The sequence below is a fragment of the Lissotriton helveticus genome, chromosome 3_2 (genome assembly GCF_964261635.1).
Source record: "Lissotriton helveticus chromosome 3_2, aLisHel1.1, whole genome shotgun sequence".
In the NCBI taxonomy this organism is placed as follows: domain Eukaryota; kingdom Metazoa; phylum Chordata; class Amphibia; order Caudata; family Salamandridae; genus Lissotriton; species Lissotriton helveticus.
The window spans coordinates 398,204,436-398,231,787 of record NC_136062.1 but is presented as its reverse complement, the minus strand read 5'-3'; the positions used below and the strand labels follow the sequence as shown (position 1 = coordinate 398,231,787).

At 42.4% G+C, this 27,352-nt stretch overlaps 1 protein-coding gene across 2 annotated transcripts in view; it reads right to left on the bottom strand.

Annotated features, from left to right (window-relative positions):
• The window catches only part of EHF (ETS homologous factor), a 111,736-nt gene that overhangs the window by 9,504 nt on the left and 74,880 nt on the right, over nt 1-27,352 (bottom strand). For both annotated transcript variants that reach the window (XM_078684310.1, XM_078684311.1), the window contains 7 exons: nt 26,307-26,406; nt 22,545-22,793; nt 18,800-18,859; nt 11,466-11,525; nt 11,045-11,113; nt 6,582-6,638; nt 1,047-1,242 (listed from right to left, as the gene is read on the bottom strand). In XM_078684310.1, the coding sequence (XP_078540436.1) occupies nt 1,047-1,242; nt 6,582-6,638; nt 11,045-11,113; nt 11,466-11,525; nt 18,800-18,859; nt 22,545-22,793; nt 26,307-26,406 (791 nt within the window). The remainder of the gene's footprint in view (nt 1-1,046; nt 1,243-6,581; nt 6,639-11,044; nt 11,114-11,465; nt 11,526-18,799; nt 18,860-22,544; nt 22,794-26,306; nt 26,407-27,352) is intronic.

The following is a 27,352-nucleotide window of genomic DNA, read 5'->3' as shown; positions in this document are numbered from 1 at the left end:
CCCCTTGCTTGGCGCAAGGGTAATGCAAAACAGCCATAAATATGGCCGCTGCTTTCTAGCTTTAGTTTGTGCTATAGAAAGATTTATTTGAGCACTTAGATGGCGACTTCTCACTAAACATTTTAGTAAATGCTTACAATTTCCAGGTTCCGTTTGCATTAATCCTTGAATCTAGGACCTGGAAATACTTCATAGCTTTAAGGAGAGCTACCCAGACGCAAGGTATTAATGATTTTGGTCATACCTGAAATAAAAGTGATACAAACCAGCGAATTTTTTTTGTGTGATTTACTTTCTATCCCAATACTTGTTTTGCACTTTAAAGTTCCCTAAAAGTAAAGGAAAGCAGCGAGTGGTGCTTCTTTGCAGTACTTAGCACCATGGGTGGTACATGGCAGTCCCCATGCAGCCACCCATGCTTTTTGATGCAAACTCTATCTACTAACATTCGTAGACAAGGTTTTCACCAAAGAATAATGCCTCATGGAAGCAGGCATTAAAAAGGAGAAATGCTTTTATTTGTCCTAACGCATCCCACTTTGCATGCGTACTGCACGGTACAACACATCCGACATGGGAAATGTATTATAGTCAGTTTAGGTATAAGATTTTGTACTAGAAGGATACCCTTCCAGTGCAAAACGTATGCTAGACTTGCGCAAACACCCTCGCAGTATGGTGCAAAGGTGTGTCAGTTGCACTCATCTTCCTGTTTTTGCACCTGCTCTAGGGAGAGGGAAGAAGACTGCCATATCCCAGTAGATATGGCGCTGTTCTTCTCTCTCCCTTTCAGGCAACACAGCACAACAATTTTGGGTTCTGCATTGGTGGTAAAAAAAAAATTCATCTGGTCCTATGTGTTATGAGTAGTTTTGTAGCACACTATCACGCATGAGGGTATCCCAGCATCCACTTGCCACTAAATATGCTTAGTATAGGCTGGAACAGGTCGAAGTGAGTCCAAGTAGATTAAGGAATTTGAAACACATTATCATTTTGATATGAGTTTTTGATATGAGTTGGTTGTGTGCTGGCCCGGCAATTACCTCATGGCTCGACTCAGCTTCTCGTAGGTCATGCTACTGTTGTTTTTCTTCTTCCCCCAGAGTTGAGCCACTGCCTCCGACTTTAGGAACCTGAAGACACCCTCCGACCGGTCCTCCCACTTTATGAGTCCTGGGTTCTTCTCTGGTGTCAGTAGAATGTCTCGAATGAACTCCCACAGGTGAGTTCCTCGGGGGTCTGGAAGAAGATACTGGTATATCAAAACGGGGTGCCGCTGGATCAAGCTTCAGCTTCCAATACATTGACAAACAATCACCCAATCCAATTCCTAGAAGGCTTGGGACATTAGGACAACTGCTTTACTTGTAATACTGACGGGGTGAAGATAACTATGTTAACTAACTCCATTGGTACTAAAAGAGCAGACATAAAGAGGCATTAAGAATCTGTTAAAGAAATCTCACTGGCTAAAGTGTCATAGCAATGAACACCATTAGACCCCATTCACAGAAATGGGAAACATCCATTACAACACAGTCATTACATCGCACTGCCAATACAACGCAACTGGTACAACGCAACTGCCTTTACATCGCATGCCATTACAAAGCATGCGATTACAACGCATGTCACTACAACACATGCCATTACAACGCATTGTCAGGTAAGTAATGGATAATTTTTTGTTTTAGGGTGGGTAGGGGTTTTGGGGTAGATGGGAACAGTAATTTTTACCCCTACACTATCCAACACTTTCCTTACTATTGCACTCATTGGAGTGGGAATAGTAATTTTTACCCCTACACTATCCAACACTTACCCTACTGTTGCCCTAAAAGTATTACGTGTTGTAATGGTGTGGCATTGTAATGGCATGCATTGTAAAATGATGTGTTGTACTGGTAGTTGCGATGTAAAAAACGAGTTGTAAAACCAGGCCTTGTAATGGTTTGCGTTGTAACATCCTATATTCCACTGAAATGTTCTCTCTGTAGAAGCAGTTGAATCCAAATACCCATCTGCAAGCCGTTGCATCCATCAGTATCCATTGGTAGTTGATCAACTTTGTCTTCCCAGACAGCAACCATCAATCAGCACCACTCAGCCTTATCCTGTAGTACTCCAAAGTGACGTGCTGATGACATGTTACACGGTAAAGAGCACCACTTGCATAACTGTACTTCAAACAATACTTAATTCAGTAACACACCACACAACACCGTCGCGCTATAAAATACAGCACACAAACACTAGCACTATACAATAACACACCAAAACAACACCACACAATATAACAGAATAACAAGACACAATTGCATTACACTTCAGAAAACACAAAACATATTACAATATGACATATGACACAACTGGATAGACTAATAGTCTGCTACCAGGGTGAAGGATGCCTAGCCACAGGTTGACCCCCCCACCCCCACCCTTCGTCTGAATGCCCAATGGAATCAAGAGAAAGTGCAGCGTTGGTCTCATAAATGGGATCCCAGATCCAGGGAGGCAAATGCAACCTCATGAGTATACTCAGTTGGAGCTGCTAAGCATTGCATAGGGCTGCACGAGACCCTCTTGCGCTATCGCGCATGCTATGTGCGCAAGGTAAGGGGCTCCTTTAAGAGTCAGGTGGCTAGTGGCTCATTTAGAGGAGGGTGATAACAAAGAAGGTTCCGCACCTTTGTGACTCACAGGTGGTGTCTTTGACTCCAGGGAGAGTCCTCTGGCTCCACCTTTGACTCTATCAAGGTCCAGAGTTGCCGAATAGAAGATGACCGAAAGGTCACAATGTCGGCCAGAGTTGGTGCCGACTATCAGGAAAAGGCAGCGTGGTGTTGTGAGTATTCTGGGCTGCACCCATAAGAGTAGTTGTGGGGCTACTTTGTGGAAATTGGCCTTGTTCTCCTACTTTGGGAGTAGTCTCATTGCCCATATTTGAGAGTGGAAATTCGGCCACAACAGAGACACATTGATAGGGACCCCACTGAAATATTTCTCCACAAAGTTTTCTCGATACAAGCAATTTGGTGGAGAAACCACCACCTGCTCGGTAGGGGTTGTAAGACTACCAACATGGTGGATGGAAATGTGCCAAACAAGCTCTTTTGCTACTATACAAGTTCACCACAACAAAATGAGAAAAACACAATACACTATAACAAAATACCACAACACTATATGAAATAAGAACTCAACACAACTGCACAACACAATATAAGCCTGAAATTTAAAACAGCAAATTGGGTTTCTCTTTCTTTTTGCTACAATGAGCTGGGCCACCTGATTCAAAGCTCCCTGACCAGTCATGCACATTCTTCTGGTCCAGGAATGCACCCAGACTATTATACATGAATGGCACTGAGTTCACAGTTCTGCACAGAAGGTGCTCTGGCAACCTGGGCTTTTCTAGGAAATGTGGCTATTTCTAGGTACTGATAGCACACACAGGCCCTCTGGAGTGCAGCTACAGGCATTACTCTCTAGTGAACTTCACTTTGGCTCAGATGTTAAAAGACACTTGTATTTGGATAATAAACATAGGGTTCAGCCCAGGGTGTTCAGACACTTGCTAGCTACTTTGCTAATTACTCTTGTGATTTTTCTTACCTTTTTACCTTGACAGCCCTGCATCCTTTTGCTGCATGATGTGATTTTCTTTTGGCCAGAGGTGACTCCACCTGATTATGATACGGATAGATCAGTGGGTTCAATGTCTTATGATGTGTACTCTTTTGTAGTCATCTGACTCCCTCTCACTTAGATACTGGGGCAAAACGTGCCTCTCTGGCGTCACCTAAATCCATGTCACTCTGAGTACTGAGGCCTCCAGTGCCCACCTGCCATTTACATTAGGCATCTCTTTGAGATCACCTGACAATATGAATCTGAGACTGAGGCACCAGGTGACAGCCTGCATTTTACAGTGGTCTCTTTTTGAGGTTATATTACGCTATGTTATATAGTCTTGTAGATCGCACTATAATCCAGGAGAGTTGCCTGGGGCAGAGCAAGTGTGAGTCTAGGTGCTCCATATGGTCTCCTGGGACTGCTAAAAAGACCATGTCTTTAGCTTCTTACGGAATTCAAGAAATGAGGAGCCGTTCCATGCTTTAGGAGCGATGTTAGAGAAGGCTCAACTGCCGGAACTAGTTTTTCGTGTGCATGATATGTGTACCAGCAGAAATGTATGGAAGGTCTGTGAAAGCATTTGCTATTGTTGAGGTACACTGACCCAGTGTTATGAGTGCTTTGAATTATGCTCATTTCTGAATGGGGAGCCAGAGAAGCTTCTTACTGGTGTACTGTGATCTGAGAGCGGCGTGGAAAGTTTGAGAGTGATTCTGGAAGCCGAGTTCTGAGTGGTCTACAGCCTTCTGGTGAGGTTGTTTTTTATCCTGCCATAGAAGTTGTTCCAGTAGTCCAGGTTACTTGTGACAAGGGTGTGTGTGATGACTTTCTGGGTGATTATTGGGAGCCATTTGAAAATATTCTTTAGCATCTTCAAGGTATGGTAGCGTGAGGTGTTGACGGTGTTGACTTGGGCTGTCATGTTGAGTTTGCTGTTGATAACAATCCAGTGGTTCTTGGTGTGGGCGGTCTGTTGGCCACTAGGTGGAGTCCCGTGGTGTAGTGATCTTCAAAAAGACTATGATTTCAGTCCTGCTGGTGTACAGCTTCCGACTGGTGGTCTTATCCAGTTGGCGATTTCAGTCATGCAGGCAGTGAACTTGATCCAGGTACTGGGCATCTTATCCATGAGGGACAGAATGAGCTGTCTGTCGTTGACATAGGAGAGGATGTCGATGTCATGAGAATGGTTGATGCTGGTGATAGGGATCAGGTATGAATTGAAGAGGGTCAGGCATAGGGAAGATCCTTGCGGAACTCCACAGATGAGGCCACGGGCATCCAAGGTACATGGTAACAGGCTGACTGACTCCGTCCTTGCAGTCAGGAGGAGCAGATCTATGGAAGTGAATGTCCTTTGATACCGATGATGTGTAGACATCGGATAAGGATGAGGTGGGAGACCATGTCAAATGCTGCCAAGAGATCCAGGAAGATGAGTGGGTAGCCATGTCTCCTCAGTCCGGAGTCATGCGGATGTCATCTATAGCGGCGGTGAGGGCAGTTGTTCTGCTGTGGTCTAGTCTGAAACCAGACTGAGTGGTGTTAAGGAGTTGGTTGTCATTGTGGTGCTTTGTGAGGTATCTACTAAGGAGTTTTTCTAGGACCTTGGCAGGAAATGGTAGCAAGAAGATTGGTCTGTAGTTTGTGAGCCTTGAAGTATCCATTGAAAGTTTTTTTCCACAATGGGAGGACAGTTGCATTTTTCTAATCATCTGGGAAGGTTGCGGAAGGGGTGCAGGCATTTGTGAGCATGTGGCTGGTTGGGTTTAGTCCACTGGAGTAGGTGCGGTGGGGCCAGGTGCCAATTGTACTTTAGAGTGCATGGACGTCATAGTTGTGGCAGTTTCTACTGGGGTGATAATGGTCCATGTGGATAGCAGTGATTCTTTGGATAATATTGGATAGTGTTTGGCAAGGCCTGTCAGGTCCAGTTGCAGGGAGATTCTGTAAATGGTGGTGATTTTGTAACTAAAGAATTCAGACAGGTTGTTGTAGAGGTGCTGCGAGGGGTTTTTGAGTTGGAGGTGAATGCTGGCAAGGTGAAATTTTTCATAACGGCAAATATGTCTCTTCTTGTGTTGGTGCTGGCATTGCTGCGGTCCACCAGAACACATCTGACTCTGTCTGACACCGAGGCTCACATCCACCTGCTCTTTACATTAGACATCTTTTGAATTCACCTAACTTCTGTCCAACACTGAGGCACCACATGTCTGCTGGTCCTTTACAGTGACCTCTCTTTGCCCACATCCAATTCGGACAGTTCTTGTTTTCTAGAGTATTAACACATATAGGGTCTATGTGACCTTTGCTTTGGCCTCCATTTGTTGACATCTTAATCTGATGCTGAGACATCTGTAGTATGGACTGTATTTTCTGTGACCTATCTTTGGATTTGGTATGTCATATAGATCGATCTAGCTCAGGTGACCTTTGCTGTGACCTCCCCTCGCTCACACCTGAATCTGATGCTGAGACAGCTGCTGTCTTGGTTGATTTCTCTTTGTTCTCCAATTTGCTCACACCAGACCCTCTGAGCCCAATATTGAGACATTGAAGGCCCTGACTACCAACAAACGTGATGCTGAAACATCTGTGCCATGTATAGCTTTAGCTCACTCCAAACTGCCACAACCCTGGGTTCTACCTGAGCTAGTACATCTGGTTGGCCATACCTACGTCCATCTGACAGGCTCACGGTCTTCTGCACATGTGTAAATCAGGGTGATATCCACAGAATCATGCTAAATTCTCTCTTTGTTGACTACAGGTTCTTCCCAAGCCTCACACACAGACATTCACTGGTTATCTATTTAGCTTCTGCTATTGCCACCCCACCCCCTCCATTGCAGACATCTCACAGCTGTGCAGTCTGTCCACATTTCCATAGACAGGGAGGGTATTGTTCTCGACCGACACAGCATCGATCAATTACTTACTGTGCTTTTTGGAGCCTGGTTTCGGGGGATTATCTTGCTGCTTTTTCGTATCCAAATCTGTGCAACATTCGAAAAACAGGGATCAAACTTCCTGGTTTGAAATAGTGTTATTCTTCAACTTTATATTATAAATTATTATACATATAACCAATAAAGCACCACAAAGTAAAAGCAAGTAGGGAGAGTACTTGGCACGGCAAGTTAACCATTAACAACAGAACCTCATACTGCACAAAGAGCCCTTGTCTAGGAGACAGCAGGAAGTGGGGAAGTCACCAGTACCCACCATGGACTGGCAGTGCCATCTGCTTCCAGCTAAACTGTGATGGTAAAAAAGGATCTAACACAATCCATAAATCCTGTATGCCAGCTGTACTGTGAAGGCATCGGTGATATTATCACAGAACTGATAGGCAGATGAAGAGAATATAAAATATTTAAAACCCTAGACATTGTAGGAAAGGAAGCAAAGTGGGGAGAAATTGACATTTCTGTAGTGACTAAAAATACACAGACCGGCAACCGCGCCTGTCCGAGATACTACACCATTTGAGGGTCAGCTTTCAAACTATATTATCTTGTTTTTCACACTGCAGGTATTCAATTTTTTGCAACACAGTGAATACAAGCTACTACATAGCAAGTCACATGTTTAAAGTTTTTACGCATAGGATTGGTTCACAGAACACAGGGGTATATTACCAACAACTAGCGATCATTTTTGTCTCTAACTTGTTTAGAGACAAAAATTATCGCCGCAAATCGGCGATTTTTATCGCACATAAACCTTGCTATTAGCAAGGTTTATCGCAAATGCGATAAAAAACGGCCGCAATGCATGAATATCGCTGAAAAGTCAGCGATATTCATGCATTATCGAGCAAATGCTCTTAGCCATGTTATCCACCTCCCATTGGATAACATGGCTAAGAACTGCTCAGGGCAGGTGTTAGCTTTTGGAGATATTCGCGCTTAGCGCGAATATCTCCAAAAGTTGGTAATAGGAGATTGCGATGTTAGCGACTGTTTCCAGTCGCTAACATCTTGGTACGCCCACTTTGCATGTCATTAGTGATAAATATCACTGACATGCAAAGTGGGGCCCATGATGGTCGCTATCTCCTATTAGCTGTCGCTAACTGGTGTTAGCGACAGCTTGGTAATAGGGAGATAATTTTATCTCCGCTTTCTTGGCTTTTAAAGCCAAAAAAGCGGAGATAAAACCCCTTGATAATATACCCCACAATTTCAAAATCCCCCACAAACGTACAAGTGAAGCATAATTTGTGGCTGCACTGGAGTAACCTTAGAATATCTATTCACAGAAACGTCAATGGAAAGTGTATAGCCTCCCTGCAGGAGCTGCGAAGGTATGCTTAGTAATCCGTTTTATGAAGCCCACAACCACACAGAGTGAGATGTATTTATTCATGCTGTAGTGTTACTTAGCTCCAGCTAGGCACAGCTATTTCCCCGCGCTTTACAGAGTACAAGAAAATCAGAGATACAACATACACATTGTGAAATGAGATGGGGAAATAGGTAAAGATTTGCTTGTAGCCATGTGATATTGCTATATAAAACTTTCATGAATATACATAACTCACTTACATAGCAATGCATTCTTTCAACGGGATAATAAAGAATAAGTTGCTAGCTAAATTGTAAAATAACAAAATGAAATGAAAATGAGTCAGTAGAAAATAATGATATCCTTAGAAGGAGAGGGCAGGATGGACCCACAAAAAACACAGGGGCATATTATCAAGGGGGTTTATCTCCGCTTTTTTGGCTTTAAAAGCCAAGAAAGCGGAGATAAAATTATCTCCCTATTACCAAGCTGTCGCTAACACCAGTTAGTGACAGCTAATAGGAGATAGCGACCATCTTGGGCCCCGCTTTGCATGTCAGTGATATTTATCACTATTGACGTGGAAAGTGGGCGTGCCAAGATGTTAGCGACTGGAAACAGTCGCTAACATCGCCATCTCCTATTACCAACTTTTGGAGATATTCGCCCTAAGCGCGAATATCTCCAAAAGCTAACACCTGCCCTGAGCAGTTCTTCACCATGTTATCCAATGGGAGGTGGATAACATGGCTAAGAGCATTTGCTCGATAATGCATGAATATCGCTGACTTTTCAGCGATATTCATGCATTGCGGCCGTTTTTTATCGCATTTGCGATAAACCTTGCTAATAGCAAGGTTTATCTGCGATAAAAATCGCCGATGTGCGGCGATAATTTTTGTCTCTAAACAAGTTAGAGACAAAAATTATCGCTAGTTGTTGGTAATATGCCCCAGAGTTCGCACGACTGAGATCAACAGTGTTGAGTAATAATGGATGAAGATAGGCAGCATGAAAGGTTTGAGTGTGGCTATGATGTCCTATAATATAAGGGGCATATTACCAAGCTTAAGTGATAAATATCGCTAAGCTTGGTTAGCAGCTACATTTATATCGCCGTGCTGCGCCTATTTTTATCGCTCAGGAGCCTTGCTATTATCAAGGTTTAGCTCCTAAGCGATAAAAATCGGCCGAAATTCATGAATATCGCTGAAAAGTCAGCGATATTCATGCATTACAGAGGAAATGCTCTTAGCCATGTTATCCACCTACCATTGGATAACATGGCTAAGAACTGCTCTGGGCAGGCGTTAGCTTTTGGAGATAATTGCGCTTAGCGCGATTATTTCCAAAAGTTGGTAATAGGAGTTAGCGATGTTAGCGACTGTTTCCAGTCGCTAACATCTTGGCACGCCCACTTTGCATGTCATTAGCGATATATATCGCTGACATGCAAAGTGGGCCCCCAGAAGCCTGCTATCTCCTGCTAGCTGTCGCTAACTGGTGTTAGCGACAGCTAGATAATAGGGCAAATAAATTATCGCCGCTTTAGCGGGGAAACTTCCCGCTAAAGCGGCGATAAGGCCCTTGGTAATATGCCCCTAAGTTATCAGCGGGTTTAACAGGCTTCACCAAATCCTTACAGAACTAGTACGCAGGCATATGAACTCTCAATCATGCATATAGGGGTCCTTTAAAAAGGACGGAATCCCATCACCCACCTAGGTGGCATGCTTCTCTGGGATTACTCCTCTTGGCTGCAACTCCTAGTGCGGGGAAGGGCTTCAACCCCCTCGCTGGGAGGGAGGAGCTCAGGGATGTTTTGAGATACTATTCTTACATAGAATCTGCTAAAATCCAAAAGATATAAAACACTAGAGGTTTTGAGTGATGGCGCAGTGCAAAAAGAGGGTGAAGTGTGTTATAAAACTAACTACCAAGAGAGAAAGGCTTTTTAAATTAACTCTTGGTGTTAGGATTAAAAATAGTGCAGGTGCAGTTTGAGTATAATAGCTGCGGATGTATGACGTTACAACGCGGTCTTTACACCGCACTACCATTACAACGCTGGTTTTACAATGCAAGTCGTTACCACGACTTGCGCTGTAGGGTGCTGGACTTAGGAATAGTAAGATTTACTATTCCAACACCAGCCTACGTACAGTAGGGAAGGTGTTGGAATAGTAAGTCTACTATTCCTTAGCCTAGAGCGCCCTCCAGCGCAAGTCGTGGTAACGACTTGCGTTGTTAAAGCAGCGTTGTAATGATAGTGCGGTGTAAAGAACACGTAGTAATGGTAGTTCCCCATAACTGCAACTGTCCGCTAAACAGGACTATATATTTCGGCCAATAGGACCTACAAAAGTGTCATAGCCTAACTCAGGACCTAGATGTTTGATTGCTACTGCGTAGTGAAAATGAAAAGAATAGGTGTAACTCAAAAAATGAGATTTCGAAATGTTACCCCAGAAAAACCATTTCGATGTAGCTGGCTGGAACATAGCCAACATTTTCCTTCAAAATGTCTCACCTGTGCTCATCAGAATGCAATGGTTGCCATAGGGATGTAGAATAGACTTTGAAGTGGAGCCTTATTCCTTAGATTTGATACGGGTTGATACCAAACGCTCTCTGGTCAAAGCGACTCTGCTATCCGCCCTTCTTCAATCAATGCTCCACTCAGGCCAGATTACTTTCAGTTCCTGGGTTGCCTACAGCAGCAGTGTTTGGCAGGACCTCCCCAGTGGATATAACTCACTCCTGGAATGAACCTCCAGCCAAAATATGGAGATGATCCAGCTATACTCTTTTCAAGAAAGGGCTGAGGCCATAGTATTTCAGCCTCTCAATAATTACTATTTTTTTACCCCTCTGTCTGTCATCTATTTTCAGACGGGTTAGTTCCTGACAGTCTCTATGAAATAAATCTCCTTCTTATGTTGAAGCATGTGACCAGTTTTGTCTCCATTATTCGCACAGCAGCATAAAGTTGTGTAATTCAACTGTATGCAGGAAATATCTTTTACAGATATGTATAAAAGGGATTAATTCAACAGAAGAACTCCATATATAAAAGTTCATGGGAATAATTGATAGAGGAGATGTATCTTACCTATCGGTTGGTGGCTCGCGCTGGCCATGGAGATCTGTTCTCGACAATGGGCTTTGCTCTCGTACATTTCTGGGGGAAATTATCAAAAAGATACAATTTCAGTTAACGCTACTCCCTGCCATAGGTGATCATGTGAATAACACTGAGAGACTGAATTCAGTGCTAAGGTACGAGTTATTTCTCAACAAGGTGGTGTCTCTTGCTGTCAAGAGTAGAGTCTACAGGACATGATGCATGTGATAGCATATGAATGTATTGGCGAACAAGATACGGTTGGGATGAGCTGTTGGTCACAGCGCTGAAACACAGAATGTTGTTGTATAATAATCCCACCAGAGTGTCATGCCTGCAAGCAGCTCAGAGTCACTAACCACAAAAACAATTCTGAGTGAAAAAAAGTTCGAATTAAATTGTGACATACCGTCATAGCTTCCATCAAATAAATATCTCTCATCATTCCACGACGTCATCAGCGAGGGCTCTTAAATAAATCAGAAGAAAAAGAATGAAGAATAAAATTCATACCCAATGAAATATAACAAGTGGTAGAATCCAAGCGTAGCTTAGAAAATGGATTTTAATATGTGATGATGATATCCACCTGGTCTGACTAACAGGACCTTCCTTAGAAGTGAGGATATACAGAAACGCATTTGCAGTCTAATTCGTCTCACGCTTCTTCATTGAAACGTCATACAAGCCTCTGTTAGCCCTGAGAAAGCAACAGAACTACAGCTACTTCAAGAAGAACCTCACACAACTTGCATTACAAGAAGCATATCAACTGGACATTAACCAGCAAAAAGCAACAGGACAAACTACAAAACCCTCCTATTCTAAGCATAAAGCAGCACTCGAAGACAGACGACTACCAGATGTCACCAGGTGGAAGCTTTACTCCATCTTCTAAGTACACTGGAGCTGGAACACCATATGTCTCAAGATAAAGAACTTCAAACCTCAACAGCATTCAGGGATGGGGAATTATAACACACCACTAGGAGGAGCCTCAGGATCCTCTTATTCTTAGGAGGAAAATGTCTTAGGGATGGAGAATCTCCAAGACAACTAGCAGAATGTATGAAACCAAGCATCACTTATTGAAGGACGGCCATTTAACAACACTAGGATGAAAATATAACAAGTGGAATCCTAACATGTCATTCAAAGACATCCCACAGCACTCACAAAAAGGGCCATCAAACACTACCAGCAAGAACCTCAACCCACCTCCTAATCTAAGAATCTCTGCACTACTCAGAGACAGGGGACAGTATTCACCACTTTGAAGAACCTCAGAACCGTCACATTTCAGTACCAAAATGCCAACCAGCAACGGAAGACCTCTGCTTACCACCCGAAGGAACCTCAGACAATGAGAAACCCAGCATCATGCAGAGAAGATGGATTGTACAATAGATATAAAAGTAACGGGGTGCCCCAAACGAAAAACAATCAATGCTATCTTTGTATAGCCTTTAGATTTATAAATCCAAGGGAACAGGGGCAAAGTAAAACCATAGTACCAAAAATAAATCCCAGACACTAAGATTTCCACTTAGTTCACTCATTTTATTATTGAAACACTTCAAAATATGTTAACATGTATCAATCTTAACATACAATATTAGCCACAACAATCACTTTTCTTTAAAATCCAAACATTACACAGCTAGTTTATTCACACTTAATAGACTGCAAAAATCTCAAACAGACTAATTTTTCAAAGACACATATATTTTATTACATTCATTGAAATGCAAAAAATACAAAATAACTCGTCATAGATATATAATTTGTGAATATTTGAATATTTGATCGCTGCAGGTGGTATGAAATAATGTAATCACACCTCTGACATTGGATCAGATCGCCCCGCTAAATAACCATAAGAAAGAGGGTAGACCTTCGGCACCCTGCTGTAATGATTATTGAAAAATCTGAAACTAGAGTATAAACAGGCAGAAAGGAGCTGGAGAAGGGCGTTTGAAGGGAAAGAGACATTTGCTTGGAAATTTTAATTTACCAGTTACAAGAAAGAAATAATTACTGCAAAGTCTGAGTATTTTTCCAAGACTATCTTGAATGCGCCAAATGGCACCAGAATTATTTTTAAAATTCTGAATAATTTGACCAGTTCTGATTGTGCTAAGTATCAGATGCCCCCTACTCAGGATCTTTGTGATAGCCTGGCAAGGTTTTCAATAACAAATTCAAAACCATCATTGACGGACTTGGAGGAGCTATGCTACAGGATGGGGTTGAGGGCATAGAGTATAAGGGGCATGTTGAGGGAAATCTAAATGATATTAAAGAGGTAGGAGATGAAGAGACAGATATTATGCCTACCTTAACTGATTTTGAGATACCATCGTAGGAGGAATTTGATAAAATGGCCTTGGGTATCTTTTCGGGGTTGACTTTGGACCCCTTACCACATAAAGTGTGGAAGGAGTTGGGAGCAGAACTATTCCCTACTCTCCGCCTTATCTGTAACCAATTTCTTCTTGGCGGAATAGTACCGACAGCGTGGAAACAGGCTATGGTAACCCCACTATCAAAAAAGACAACACTGGATCCAGATTGTCCTGAATATTATAGGCCGAGCTCCCTGTTACCATATCTCGCTAAGATTGTAGAACGCCAGGTCAATAGTGCTCTCTTTAAATATATGAAAACCAATGGAATCCTAGAAGATGTGCAAATTGGTTTCCGACCAGCCCATGGTACAGAGACGGCTCTTGTGACTGTGATGGACGAGCTTCGTATGCGTGCAGACAGTGGTGAAGCGGTAATTTTAAGCCTGCTTGACCTGTCTGCCGCATTCGATACTGTCAATCACGCCACTCTTTTGGAGAGACTTAAAGAGGTGGGAAAAGCAGGCACGGCTTTGAGCTGGTTCCAATCCTTTCTCTCAATTAGGAGACAGGCAGTGGCGCTTTCCCCCTATCAGTCGGATTTTACTGATCTCCTGCATGGCATTCCGCAGGGCTCTGCGCTCAGCCCTATACTATTTAATATTCATATGAAACCTTTAATTGCTGTTATAAGGTTACACCATATTAATATTGTAAATTATGCGGACGATACCCAACTTATTCTCTCCTTATTGGGAGATCAGTCCACACCGCTGGAGGTATTTCATGAGTGTCTTCGAGATACTGCCCAATTGCTGAACGAGAATTTGCTTCAGTTAATTTGGAGAAAACCGAGATTCTCCACTGTCCAGTGGGAAGGACCCCACTGGGCTTCCCCCGGACTTCTGGCCAATAGCATCAGCAAGCCCACTGCTGCCTGTTGAGAAGGTCTGTAAACTGGCTGTCAAGGTTAATAATAAGTTGACGCGCGAATCACAGGTCAATAAAACCACGGGGAGCTGTTTTGCAATTATTAGAGTACTGCGGAAAATTCTTCCGCTTCGGCAAATGCATGCTCGAGTATTGACAGTGCAATATACCATTGTAAGTAGATTAGATTATTGCAATGCCTTATTGCTGGAATCCCTTAGATATTTATTGGAAAGGCTCCAGAGGATTCAAGCAATAGCAGCTCGACTTTCCCTGCGGAAACCAAGACGTTCCTCTACCTCCTTGGCTCTGTCTGAGCTGCATTGGCTCCCGATATTTCAGAGAATCCAGTTTAAAAAATCTCTTTGTATAGTTTTTATAGCCCTGCATGGGTTTGGGCCGCTACTGCTGAGGAGGAAATTTGCTTGGTATGTTCCAGAGAGAAGCGTTCGCTCCTCCTCAGCGAGATTGGTAAAGGTGCCTAGATTTAAAAAATTTGGATTTTGGGCATTTGACACCTCGGCTGTACGACTATGGAACAGGCGCCCACTGGAGCTGAGACAAATGGAGGATCTTTCCTAGTACGTAACTGGTCACTCTTGCGTCTCCCGACACACTAGCCTGTCTGTAAACTGTTGGTTCAGCGCCAGGATACCTGTTAGGTGATAGAGCACTTTATAAGTGTTAGAAATAAATAAATCACTATAAATCATTAAACTGGTTCAATTAACTTCTAAGATGCAGGAGTCTTAATATTCTATGTACTTTTATAATTATAATCTTGAGATTATATGAATTATATGGCATTGAAAGGCAGTTTGTTGTTAGGTGAGTGTTGAGCATAATCCAGTCCAAGATTAAAATCTCCTCTCCTCCCCTCTCCTCCTCTCCTCCACTCTGCTCTCCTCCCTTCTCCTCCCCTCCTCTCCTCTGCTCTCCTCTCCTCCCTCCCCCTCTCCTCTCCTCTCTTCTCTTCTCCTCTACCCTCCCCTCCCCTCCTCTCACCTCCTCTTATCTCCCTCTCTCCTCCCCTCTCATCCCCTCCCTACCTCTCCTCTCCTCCCTTCTTCCTCCCCACATCCATTTGCCTCATCTCCCTTCTCCTCCCTTGCTTTTCGCTTCCCTTCCCTCCCCATCCCTTACTGACCCTTCCCTTGTCTTCCCTTCCCTCTATAGAGTGCTACTAGTGTGTCTTGAGGTTGTTTATATATATATAGCCTTATACTGAGGAGTGACCTAGCTGGATCAGAATAATTTCCACCAACTAGCTCCTCTTTGTGGGAAGGAGCTTTTTAACCCTCTGGCTTATTTGTAGGTAGGGACAACAAACACAAGGTAAGAGGAGGAGTGTATATTTGCACTGAGGTAGCCCTTACTGCTTACTAACTTTCCTACCAAGAAATGTAGGTCGGCAAAGGTGAAACAATGGGGTGCACCTTACAGGCAGCTTTAAAGGTCAGCCAGCTGGTAGGAGTACAATTACTTCACCCAATCCAAAATGGCATTACACTTTTTAAAATCCAGAATACTATAAAACCAGATTTCACAATATACTCGATCATTGCAAAGCTTTTTACAGGAAGCCATTGATACACGGACAATGGGACTATTTCACAACTGCAAACTTGCACTTTTGTGTAAGTATACGATTGTTTGCTATTTATTAAGAGATTTACGAGTAGTATCTTTACGAGTGTGGAGTCTGCACACACAAAAAGAAAGACTGTTGTGAAACAGGCCCACGGCGAGGCTGCAGAAATGTTTTAGGGCCATATGTATCAAGCTAATTAGCATTCGCAAAGGCCGAAATTCTGCGAATTTTGGCCTTTGCGAATGCTAATTAGACAAATGGTATGTATCAAACATGTTTGATGCAAAATAAGGAATAGAAACATTTGCTATTCCTTATTTTGCGATTGCACTTAAGGAATCGCAAATTTTGCGATTCCTTAAATGCAATGTATCAAACAAAAAATATTCAAAAAATGCCATTAAGGATTCGCAAATTACCACCAACTTCTAGTTGGTGGTAATTTGTGAATTCCTTTCAAAAAGCTTTTTCCCAAAAAACAAAAGGTGCCATATGACAGGGCATGTATGTGCGGCATATGCCCCCAAATGTCTTTTTCAGGGGTGCAGCAGGGTGTTCTTGAGACACCTCTGCACCCTTGGAAAAATTCCTAATTTGCGATTAGCAAATTGCTAATCGCAAATTGCCCCTTCATTCCTATGGGCCTCCTGGCCCATAGAAATGAATGGGTAAATTGCGATTAGCAATTAGCTAATCGCAAATTAGGAATGGTAAGGAATCGCTATTATATAGCGATTTTGTACATACATACCGTTTTGCGAATTCCAAATAGCGATTCCTTAAAATTCGCTATTTGGAATTCGCAAAACGGAAGTATGATACATATGGCCCTTAATTCCCTAAAGCACTGCTCCTATTTAAAATAACACATCACTGCAAGAATATTTCTGAAATGCCATGGCTTGAAGTCAAGTTTTACTCTAAGTCTTCAATTTCTTAAGGAGGGTTGACTTTCCTGGTCTACAAAATGTCCAAACAGCTTAATGTAAGCTAACACATTACCTAGCAGTGCAGTAGATATTCGGTACGAATGTTGACGGGGATTTTGTACCTGTGGAAAATAGTCTTTCCAGCTCTACACAAACTGTATTGGCGTGCAAATTCACCACTTAATTTGTAAAAGAACAAGTGGTGGCAACCAAAGCTGTTGTCTGTAGCCTGCCTTTGGTGCTGTCAAATGCCAGGTTTGATAAATAACAAGGATGTCTAGTCCAACACATCCACCACCATTCAGTTCCTATCCCTTAAATTCACTCTTACAGGTTCTGTTTTATCCCTGCTTTCTTGCTTGGTCACTAATTTTCAATCTTTTTCTTCCACATTCTTTTCCCCTTTGCTGTCTTTCTCTCTCTTGTTTGAAGTATATGAGCCTGATTTAAATCTCGGCGTATGGATTTCTCTGTCATAGCAGTGACAGATATCCTGTCCGCCAAAATATTAATTTGATAGGGTATACTGGGATTTATAGTTCCGTGGCCGGGATATCCATCAGCGTTGTGGCAGAGTAACCTGTCCGTCAACATATGAATCTGGCTCTAAATCTGATTATGAAAAATAAGTCCTGGTACCCAAAAGTGAGTGCTGGTGGGTCCCACGTGCAACCATCAGCACAAACCATCAGCACAAATTAAACCCTGAGAGCCATGGACCACATCAGGGCAGTAACTCAGGCCCCTGTAGCCCCTGCAGTGCAGAGCGGCCCGCAACTATTCATGGGGTAAAACTCAGCCCAAGACCAATGAATGTCTATGAGCTATGGGAGAGTCGGACATCTTTCCTTCCACAGACACACTTCTGTGTCCCTCCATGAACGTCCTCAGCAGGCCCTGTTGTCATTTCCAACTGAGCCGGGAACAGCTGGCCGCCCGGGCTCAAGCTCCCCACCCTCTCTTCTTCATCACCCCCACACAGTGACTCCTGAGAACTCCAGGACCGGGGAGCTACAGCGAGCGTGCAGAAGCAAAGTCTGAATACCCTTATTGTTTCTTATCCATAACCTCCCAACTGGCAGGAGGGCTCCGCTGATCTAGCACACTGGAAAGCTCAGGAAAAGGCGAAGGAACAAAAAAAACTGGTGGAAATTCGTACTTCCCACACTTTCCCCCTGAGACTCCATGGAACGAAACTTTTTCTTTTGTCCTGGCCGCCATTTTGCTGCTGTTCTCGGCCGTTTTTCTCTGGACCCTGACCCGCCATCTTGTCCATTCCCTCGTCTTTTACCCTTTTCCCTCATTCCCCCCTTGATGATCCTCAAATGTTTCTTCCCTTTTCTGTTTTGCCTTTTCTCCATACCCATGTATCCGTCCCACCCTCCCTTGGTGCTGTGACTGCAATGTTGTCCCCCCCTCACCTAATAGAACTCTGCTCTCCTGTTTTTCTGTTTTCTACTATCTGTATATATATGTTTATAGAGATAATATAGTATATGCAGTAGACCTTTGTACTCTACTATTCCTATGTGACTCTTAGAGTATATCCAGTCATATGCCTCCCCTATGTATATAGAGATAACTTTAATCACTAGTATATGCAGTAGACCTTTGTACTATCTACCATTCCTATGTGACTCTTAGAGTATATCCATTCGTATCTCTTCCTTGAGTGACTTTACTACTTGTACATTTGCAATTTTTCTTTCTGTTTGTATCTCTTCCTTGTGTGACTTTACATCTTGTAAATTTGCAAGTTTTTCTGTTTGTATCTTTTATGTAACGCATGTCCTTATGTTTTGCAACTAGTTCTTATGTAAAGCGCTCTGACACCTTCGGGTAAAGTTCATGCTATATATAATCGCATTAAATAAAAATCATAGTTTGCAACGGGCGGCCCCATCATTTTGTGTTACACCATTACATATCATCTAGGCCAGTTGCTTACCTGTGTGTTCAGATTTGACCACAGCATTCAACGTCTGGAGCATCTGACTACCACACTGACCTAGCAGAGGAATAGAAAACAGGGTTAAAAACACTGACTTACACCATCAGTCAATTCTTAGGAACGTTTTACTTGGAATAGATTTAATGTAAGAGCTCCGAGAGTAGAATATTTAAAAAAAAATGCTTGTCCCTATGTCTAATGTAGAAAAAAGTCAGAATTGTGCACCTTTTGTATTACTCCTTCATTTGTAGCAAATGTCTGACTTTCTTGGAATTCACAAAACATTCCTGCGGTACTCATGTGATGCTGCAACTCTTGCGGCTTTCTCAGAGCACACACATGCTCCAACAAAACAAAGCAAATATATGGTGATTAGGCCTGGTAAACCTATTCAAGCTACTACCACAGGGCAGGAGGCTGTGACTGGAATGGGGTGAGTGAAATAATAATCATAGTGCCAGTGCCCTACCTCTAATGCCTGGTGTTCCATGTATGCGGTGACTTAAAACCACTGCCCTTTATTTTCACTTTAGTCGGCCCCCTGAATATCGAAGCCAGAATATTGAAGCATACAAATAGTAAGTACAACATATTTAATCCAAAATAGCAAAAAGTAAGTATATATTTTCTACAGTTTACTCCACATATTTGTACGGTGACAATATATATATCTTCAAGGTGCATAAAGTTAGGAATAGTAAACCCATTCTTCTAACTATCTTTTGATATTTCATCCCTAGGCATACTGTCGGAGAGATTCTTGTATCTCTATGTGATAAGCTTGTCGTTTTATTATTTAAACAGTGTCCAGGCAGCAGCCGGTCAGTGGTTCACTGCTCCCGGTGTGAGCTGTGACTAAGATGCAGTTCCACTGTCCCCGAACTTGATCCTGAGAAGGATGAAAGCTGTGCAAGAGAAGTGCGCAGGCTTGTGCACGCTGAGAGGAGTGCATTCATTAATTCACCGAGGCCAGCTTTCTGACGTACAGTACCAAGGTATGGGGTTAGGCCACTCCAATAGACTTGGCAGATGTGTACTTCCGACAGACTCTCTGTTGCATAGAGGAACCAGCAGTAAAGGAGTAACATCAGTGTTATTATGAACAATTGACTTGGTGGAATTGTTTGTACTTTTCACCATTCTAATAATATATAACAATGATGTGTCTCATCTTTCTAATAATTGCAATTCGCGTTCAGTTACAAGGAGTAGAACTTTTCAATAAACAATTAAAAATACATCATTTCTTTTCTTTGTGTACACCTTGAGCATGTAAGAGTAACACGAAAAGGGGATAGATCTATTTTCACGATTCCTCTGGAATTAGTGTGATCATCTCATGAGTGATGTAATATATGAAGGGCATGGGCAGTGCCTTGTGGGGGCGTAAGTTATAGTTAGGTCAGGTACCTATAACGGGAAACAGCAATCACATCACATGCGTAACAATGCATGCAATTACAACCCGGTTATGACAACAACCGCGTTGTTACATCGCAGTACCATTATTACGCAAGACGTTACTACGACTTACTGTCGGGGCGCTCTAAACTAAGGAATAGTGTAATTTACTGTTTCATCACCTTCCCTACTGTTACACACACTGGAGTTGGAATAGTAAATTATAATATTCCTAAGTCCAGCAGCCCCCTACAGCAGGTCGTAGTAGCGACTTGCGTTGTAATGGTACTGCAATGTAACAACATGGTTGTTGTAAGAACCGCGATGTAATCTCGTGCGTTGTAAACGCATGCGATGTAAACACCTATATTTAACTATAACTGCTGAATTTTAATAGTTTAGTATGTGTGAAATCTGAGCGTAACTATAATATCCTTGTAACCTTTGTTTTTTCAGTGAATTTCTAAGCGTGTTTTTACTCTATTTTCTAACTATGTCTTCCCAGTAACCTTTCACTTTTTCAGTGAATTACAGTGTTTAAAAAAATTACATTTCCTACTATAACATCTCTGTAAGATTTACTTTAAGTGAATATATATGTACCTATATCTATTTATCTCTCTCTCTCTCTCTATATATATATATATATATATATATATATACACACACATATATATATATATATATATATATATAATATATATACTAATATATATATATATATATATATATATATATATATATATATATGTGTATATATATATATACAAATAATATTATTGCTCTCCACACTCGTACCAGGGACAATGTCCAACAGAAAAAAAGCACTCGCAGGGACAAGTTTGGGTTTGTTTATTTCACTCCAAACACCCCCTCCAAAAACAGACGCGTTTCGGTAGTAAACCTTCATCCATGTTTACCGAAGCGCCATATTGGTCATGATTTTAAACACAAGGGTAATTGAAAGCAAAAAAGGACTAAATCAAATTGACCAGACCCAATGCTTTCAGTGAGCGCCTTTAGAGAGTGTCAAATACCAACTCAAAAAACCTCTGTATGCGCTTAATCACGCCCATGGATGGGCAAGATCCTGCATATATACATACATATATACAGTACAAATCAATGATATATACAAATGTACAAATCAATGAGAACCATCACGCCCAGGATGGGCAGACACTCATATACGATAATCCTTGTGCTATACATAAACCAAAAATTATGCCAATCTCAGGAAAGGAAAGGAGAAGGGAGACGGAAGAGGAAGAAACAAGAGGTTAGAGGAGAGCATACGAGATTCTAATCACATAATCATACATAAGTCAAGACACATATTTACAACTATATACAATATATACAAGCCTATGGTCAGGGGTATCATCCCTACGTTGTTATCTCATCAGACCATAGGGAGCCTTCAGCTACAGGTGGCTATCGCAACCTAACTGGTGCGAAAATCACTCCCCCAAGTGTATTGCAAGTTCTTCACTGCTGTTCAACCCCAGTGGATGCTTCGTGTGCATGTCGATGATGTATCTCGACCCCAGTCGGCGGAGTAAATATATATATGTGTGTATGTGGGACTTGGCCTATTTTGCAGGGTCATCCCTGAACTTTTTGCCTTCCTCCTGGTATTTTTTCTGACCTGGTTTTGGTGGTTTTAGGACTCTGGGCACTTTATCACTGCTGTCCAGTGTAAAGTACATGTGCTCTCTATGGTAAATGTGGTAAGATTGGTCTACACCTGTTTGGTGTTTTTAATTTACCTATCAGTCCCTTTTAAAGTGGGTTGCTTGAGCCAGCCAACAAAGTCTCCTCTCAAAACTGTCTCAGGCCTCTGCCATTGCAGGGCCTGCGCACAGTTTACTGACACTGTGACGTGGCACATAAAGTGGGTTGCAATGTCTTCTCTGACTAGAGTGGTGGTTTCTGCCTGGCTTAGGCGCATGCCCTAGCCAACCAGAAATCCCATTTCTAACCATATACAGGGCCGGCTTTAGAGCCTGTGGTGCCTGGTCCGACAATCTTTTTTGGCGCCCCCACACCCCATGACCGCCTGCTGTGATTCTCTCACTACCTCCAGGCAAAAGTGCCCCATCATCTCTCCAATCATAAGTTATTGCTAAAAACATTGCCCCCCTCTGAGGTCAGCGCCCCCTCCACAGGTCAGCGCCCAGTGCGGCTGCACCTGTCGCACTGCCCTAAAGCCGACCCTCACTATATATATATATAGCCAGTTTGTTGGAGAGTAACCCCTACATGTTCAAGGGTCTCAGGATTTCAGACTGCCCCCTATCAGATATGGCGGGCACGCGTGGAGCTAGGCGGGTATACTTACCATGCCACTTCAGGTTCTGGATGCTGTTGTAGAGAAGATGGCCCGCGGATCCCGCTGCCTGGGTGAAGTCTTGCAACGTCATGCTGCATAGCCGCTCTCCGCAGATGTCGAACTCTTGAAAGGGGATGCAGCTGGCGTCCATCTGGTTGGTGTCCAGGAGGTGCTGCAGCCACTCCCACACCTGGAATTTTGTCCAGTACTGAGGGTGTAGCTCGTGCCATTGACTGCCACTAAAGAAACCTGTTGAAACTGGAAATGGACAGAGAAGCTTTCATCATATTTAGGTTCTAGTCTGGGTCTTCAGGTTCAATGCAAATTGAGTGCGCTCTCTATATTATCAGGTGCCAATGAGATACCTTAGTTAGTTAATAGCCCGGCTTCAGAGACCTGTGTGTAATGTTCGGTCAAAGAAAGAATGAAAGATTGAAACAAGGGTCTAACTGCTGTTAAGAACCCTGTTTCAGCCTTTCATTCTTCTGATGTCGATAAAATAACTATCTTTGAGTGAGACAGTACTTGTATCTGTTATTTACAGAATTATAACCTTTATGCCTAGAGAAGCATAAGCGAAGGAATATTTTCAATTAATGCAATATTATTGACAATGGTAGCAGGAGAACTGTTTGCATTTAGCTTTTAATATATAACTTAACATATAACGGCTGCATACCCAATCTGGCCACATACATTCCCAGTACATGAATCGGAATACCTAAGGTATAAATTCTGGTTTACTGTTCTGAGCAAACTGTGTGATCCTCAGCAAATCAATTCTCCTTGTGCCTACTCCCCAGTCTGCTAAAAATTAGGAGTAGCCAGAGCTGCCATAGCAGTGAGGGTTAGACAGTAAGATTTATCAATTCATTCACTGGCTCATGCTGGATGCAGTCTACAGGGGAAGGCTGGCAGGAGATTAAAAGACTATCCCCCAGATGCATCAAGAACCCATTTTGCTAATACTTAATAGCAAAAAATAACGATATTAAGGAATAGCAAAATGCAATGCACGAAGAAATCACTAAAAAAATAGCAATTTCTTGAAATTCCTTAATTGCGACTCACAATTTGCGAGTTGCAATTAAGGAATACCTCCCCATTCATTCCTCTGGGCCTAGAGGCCCATAGGAATGAATGGGAAGACATTCTCAATTTGCGAATCACAATTAGCGAATCGTAATTTGAGAATGCTAATTCAAAGGGTGCAGAGGTGTCCAAAGGACACCCTGTTGCAACCCTGAAATTGATCTGTGCACATATGTTGCGCACACACATGCCGTTAGGGCATGTGTGTGCGCGCAACATGAAACTTTGAAAAATGCTCTTTAGTGCATTTTTCAAAGTTTTTGCAAATTACCATGAAGTTTAACTTCATGGTAATTTGCGAGCCCTATTAGCGAAATCACTATTTTTTAAACTTTAATGCATTGCATTTAAGGAATCTCATTTTGAGATTCCTTAAATGCAAGTAATCGCAATTTTGCGATTTCTTAATTTGCGATTTTTGCATTTGGGATGATGCATCCCAAATGCAAAAATATCGGTCGCAAAGGGGCAAATTCTGAGAATCTGCCCCTTTGCGAGCAGATTTTACCTTGATGAATCTATGCCTATCTCTAAAAATTCAGAAACCTACTAAGGAGTAATGTGACAAAAAATATCGTAATTTTTTTTTCAAGCAGCCTTTGGAATTGCTCTGTGATTGTGTGAATGGTAGAAAAGCTTGTTATGAACTGTAATTAACTTTGCCAGCTTTTTTCATGCTACGACTGCAGTTTGGCGACACAGCAATCAAATAAACGTCTTGCCATGTCTGAGACTTTTATTTCCTGTTTCGCTTTCTATTAATCACGCATTAGAACGTTTGCAATATGACGTCAGTTAATAGCAAAAGACACACAAATGATGGATGGAAGGCAGAACAAATCATAGCATTCACCCCAGTCAACAGATCTGGGTTAAATCCATTTTTCTTTCTCGCCAGACCAACCCAGTTTAGACCCAGCCATATGCAAATCAGTCTTGACCCTGTGCCTCATGGGGACAGTCCAGACCGAATTGCCAAGACAGGCCGTCCCCGGACCAGAAACAAGCATCCTAGGACCTGTTTCTGGGTTTTAATATAAAATCATACTGTATTTTGATGTGTGTTCTTATATCCCTACAGAATGTGGACCTGACTACAAGCTGGTACCACTCATCAATGCCATACCAGTAAAAGTATGGTAACTTCTTTATTATTATTTTTTCACACTTTTTGTGCAGAGTGACAAAGTGAACGGTCCTGAGGAATGCCAAGAACCTTGTCAGTCTATCAAGGCAGAAAAGAAACATGTTGACCTGATCCTAATAGGGAACATCCATATCCCTATTTTCACGCAGTTGATTTTAATCTATCCACTGGGTGCACTAATAAAGGATTGACTTTGTCAACCAGGAGATAGTTTTAACCCAGATTTTGCTTGTTACACTCTGCCCCTTACTCTGCTCTACATTAGATAACATAAAGCACCTCACACTCCTCTTCTGCGCGGGAGTTGTAGCCCACACTAGGTACCTTGCGGTCCCAGTGTGCAAGAGGGAACCCAATGATGAAGCATGTCACCTTAGGGTGAGTGAGGGTTCTTGTCTTAACACGTGTGTGCGTCTATTCCTCCCCCTCACTGTGAATGTCTGGTGAGTAGTGCAGGTACACATCTGATTACCTATTTGTGAGTACTGATTATATGGAGTAGTACGGTGAATGGTAATAATTCCTCCTTATAGAATAGATAGTGAGATTATAGGCTGGGAATTTAACATTGCACTTGACTTGTGTAGTCAGTTGGGTAGTACCGTCTAACCTAGTAGAGGAAATGTAGAATTATTATGCAATATGTAGTACAAATATATATTCCGCCATTCAAACTGATATAAAGATGCAAAATAGTGAGCAGGATTGTATAGCTAGAACATTACCGAACAAACACAAAGATTAAAATATATCACAATTGTCGGAAACAGTAAATGTATCGGTAGAACACAATGGAAGAGAGATAAGAGATAAAGACTAAAAATATTAAAGTGGGTGGAAAGAGAATAAGATGTATAGCGTGATTAACATTGAATACATAACATGTTTAGCGGCTATAACGATGAATGGAGGAAAAGATATGAATACAGAAAAACAGTGATAAGCCATAATAACAACTGCAGTTTATAAAAAGACATACCGTCTAATCTTATAATACATGTTCTTTTTCCACAATTTAGAAGTAATTTACAAAATGAGTGCTACCAATGTGTTTTCACCTGAGCTGTCCATCGACCACGAGAAGTAAAAAAAAAAAAAAAAGGTTTTCTTTAGATGATGAAAGTCTAAGGGCCAAATTTAGAGTCAGGAGGATAGGTTGCTTCGTCTCAATATGGTGGGTATTCCGTCCACCTTATGGTGAGCGCCACAGGATATAAGGCACTTGTAATAAGGGAGATGGGTACACGCCATGTTTGTGATGGAGTAACCTTTCTTCCACGCTCTAAATCATGCCCTCAGTCTCCAAAATAGCCAAGCGAGATGTCAGCGCGTAAGGCCTACTTGACATGTTCCATGGACCATGGTAAGCTGGTCTCACAAAAGGAATCATTGACAGTCACCACATCTCTGTCTCAGCGCTCTACAACTCAACTTACATTGCGGCTATCCATTAAACTCAAGATAGATACACAGACACATCGACCAACGGACAGACAGATTAAGTGATTAATATGTAAATTGGCGAATCCTACCTTCACACGAGGGATATCCATGTGACCAGGTAGCCTGATGGCCCAGCGGATTGCTGCTTGAGTTAATATTCATTATGTTGCTTCCTTGCAAAATCATGTTCTGTAAGAGAAAAGTGTGTAACAACCACTTGGTCAGTTTTCTAAATACTACTCTTCTAGCAGTGCCGTCTCCAATTGAGGGAAGAAAAGTGTGTTCATAAAATGCCCAGGGAGTAAACTGTGTCGTGAAACCAGGGGAAGGAACAATGCCGGTCTCTCTGCTTCTCCACCAGAAACGTTGTCTAGTGCACGTATTTCCATATCAAATTTTAGTTTGCATAACACCGGGTATTGAAGCCTGGCATTGGTACAGAAGGGAACAATTGCTTTTGGTACCAGTGAAAAACGATAGTCCTCGTTCGAGTAATCCTAGTGGCGGAAACCTGGAAAGTTCCCAAACACATGAGACAACAAAGCAAAAAATTCAGTGTGACTCTTAAAGGCATTAATTACTCTTGGACGTTCTACCTCTCTAACCAGTGTAGTGAAGGATATCATCGCTTATGCTTAGACGCAAGCCCTTCCCGCAAACAATGTGTGGGGTAGGACAGTGTCAGCTAACCGTGTACACAAACCCGCAACGACCTAGGACACATGGTATACAGCGGTTAGCACGCATTTTTTACAACGCGGTACTGTTACCACGCTACTTTTACCACGCAAGTCGTTACCACGACTTGCGCTGGGGGGCGCTCCAGGATAGTAAATAGTTTAATTTACTATCCAACTCCTTCCCTAGAGTCCACGGGGACTGGAGTTGGAATAGTAAATTAAAAAATTTACTATCCAGCGCCCCTCCACGCAAGTCGTGGTAACGACTTGCGTGGTAAAAGTAGCGTTGTAACGGTACGCGTTGTAAAAGTACGCGTGGTACCGTCATACATCCAGGACACATAGCAGAATACAATCGACTACCCTTGACACAAGCCCCCGCCAACCATTGTGTAGGGCAGAATCACATTTATTACCCTTTGGACATTAACTCATGCCAACCATGGGCAGTGACA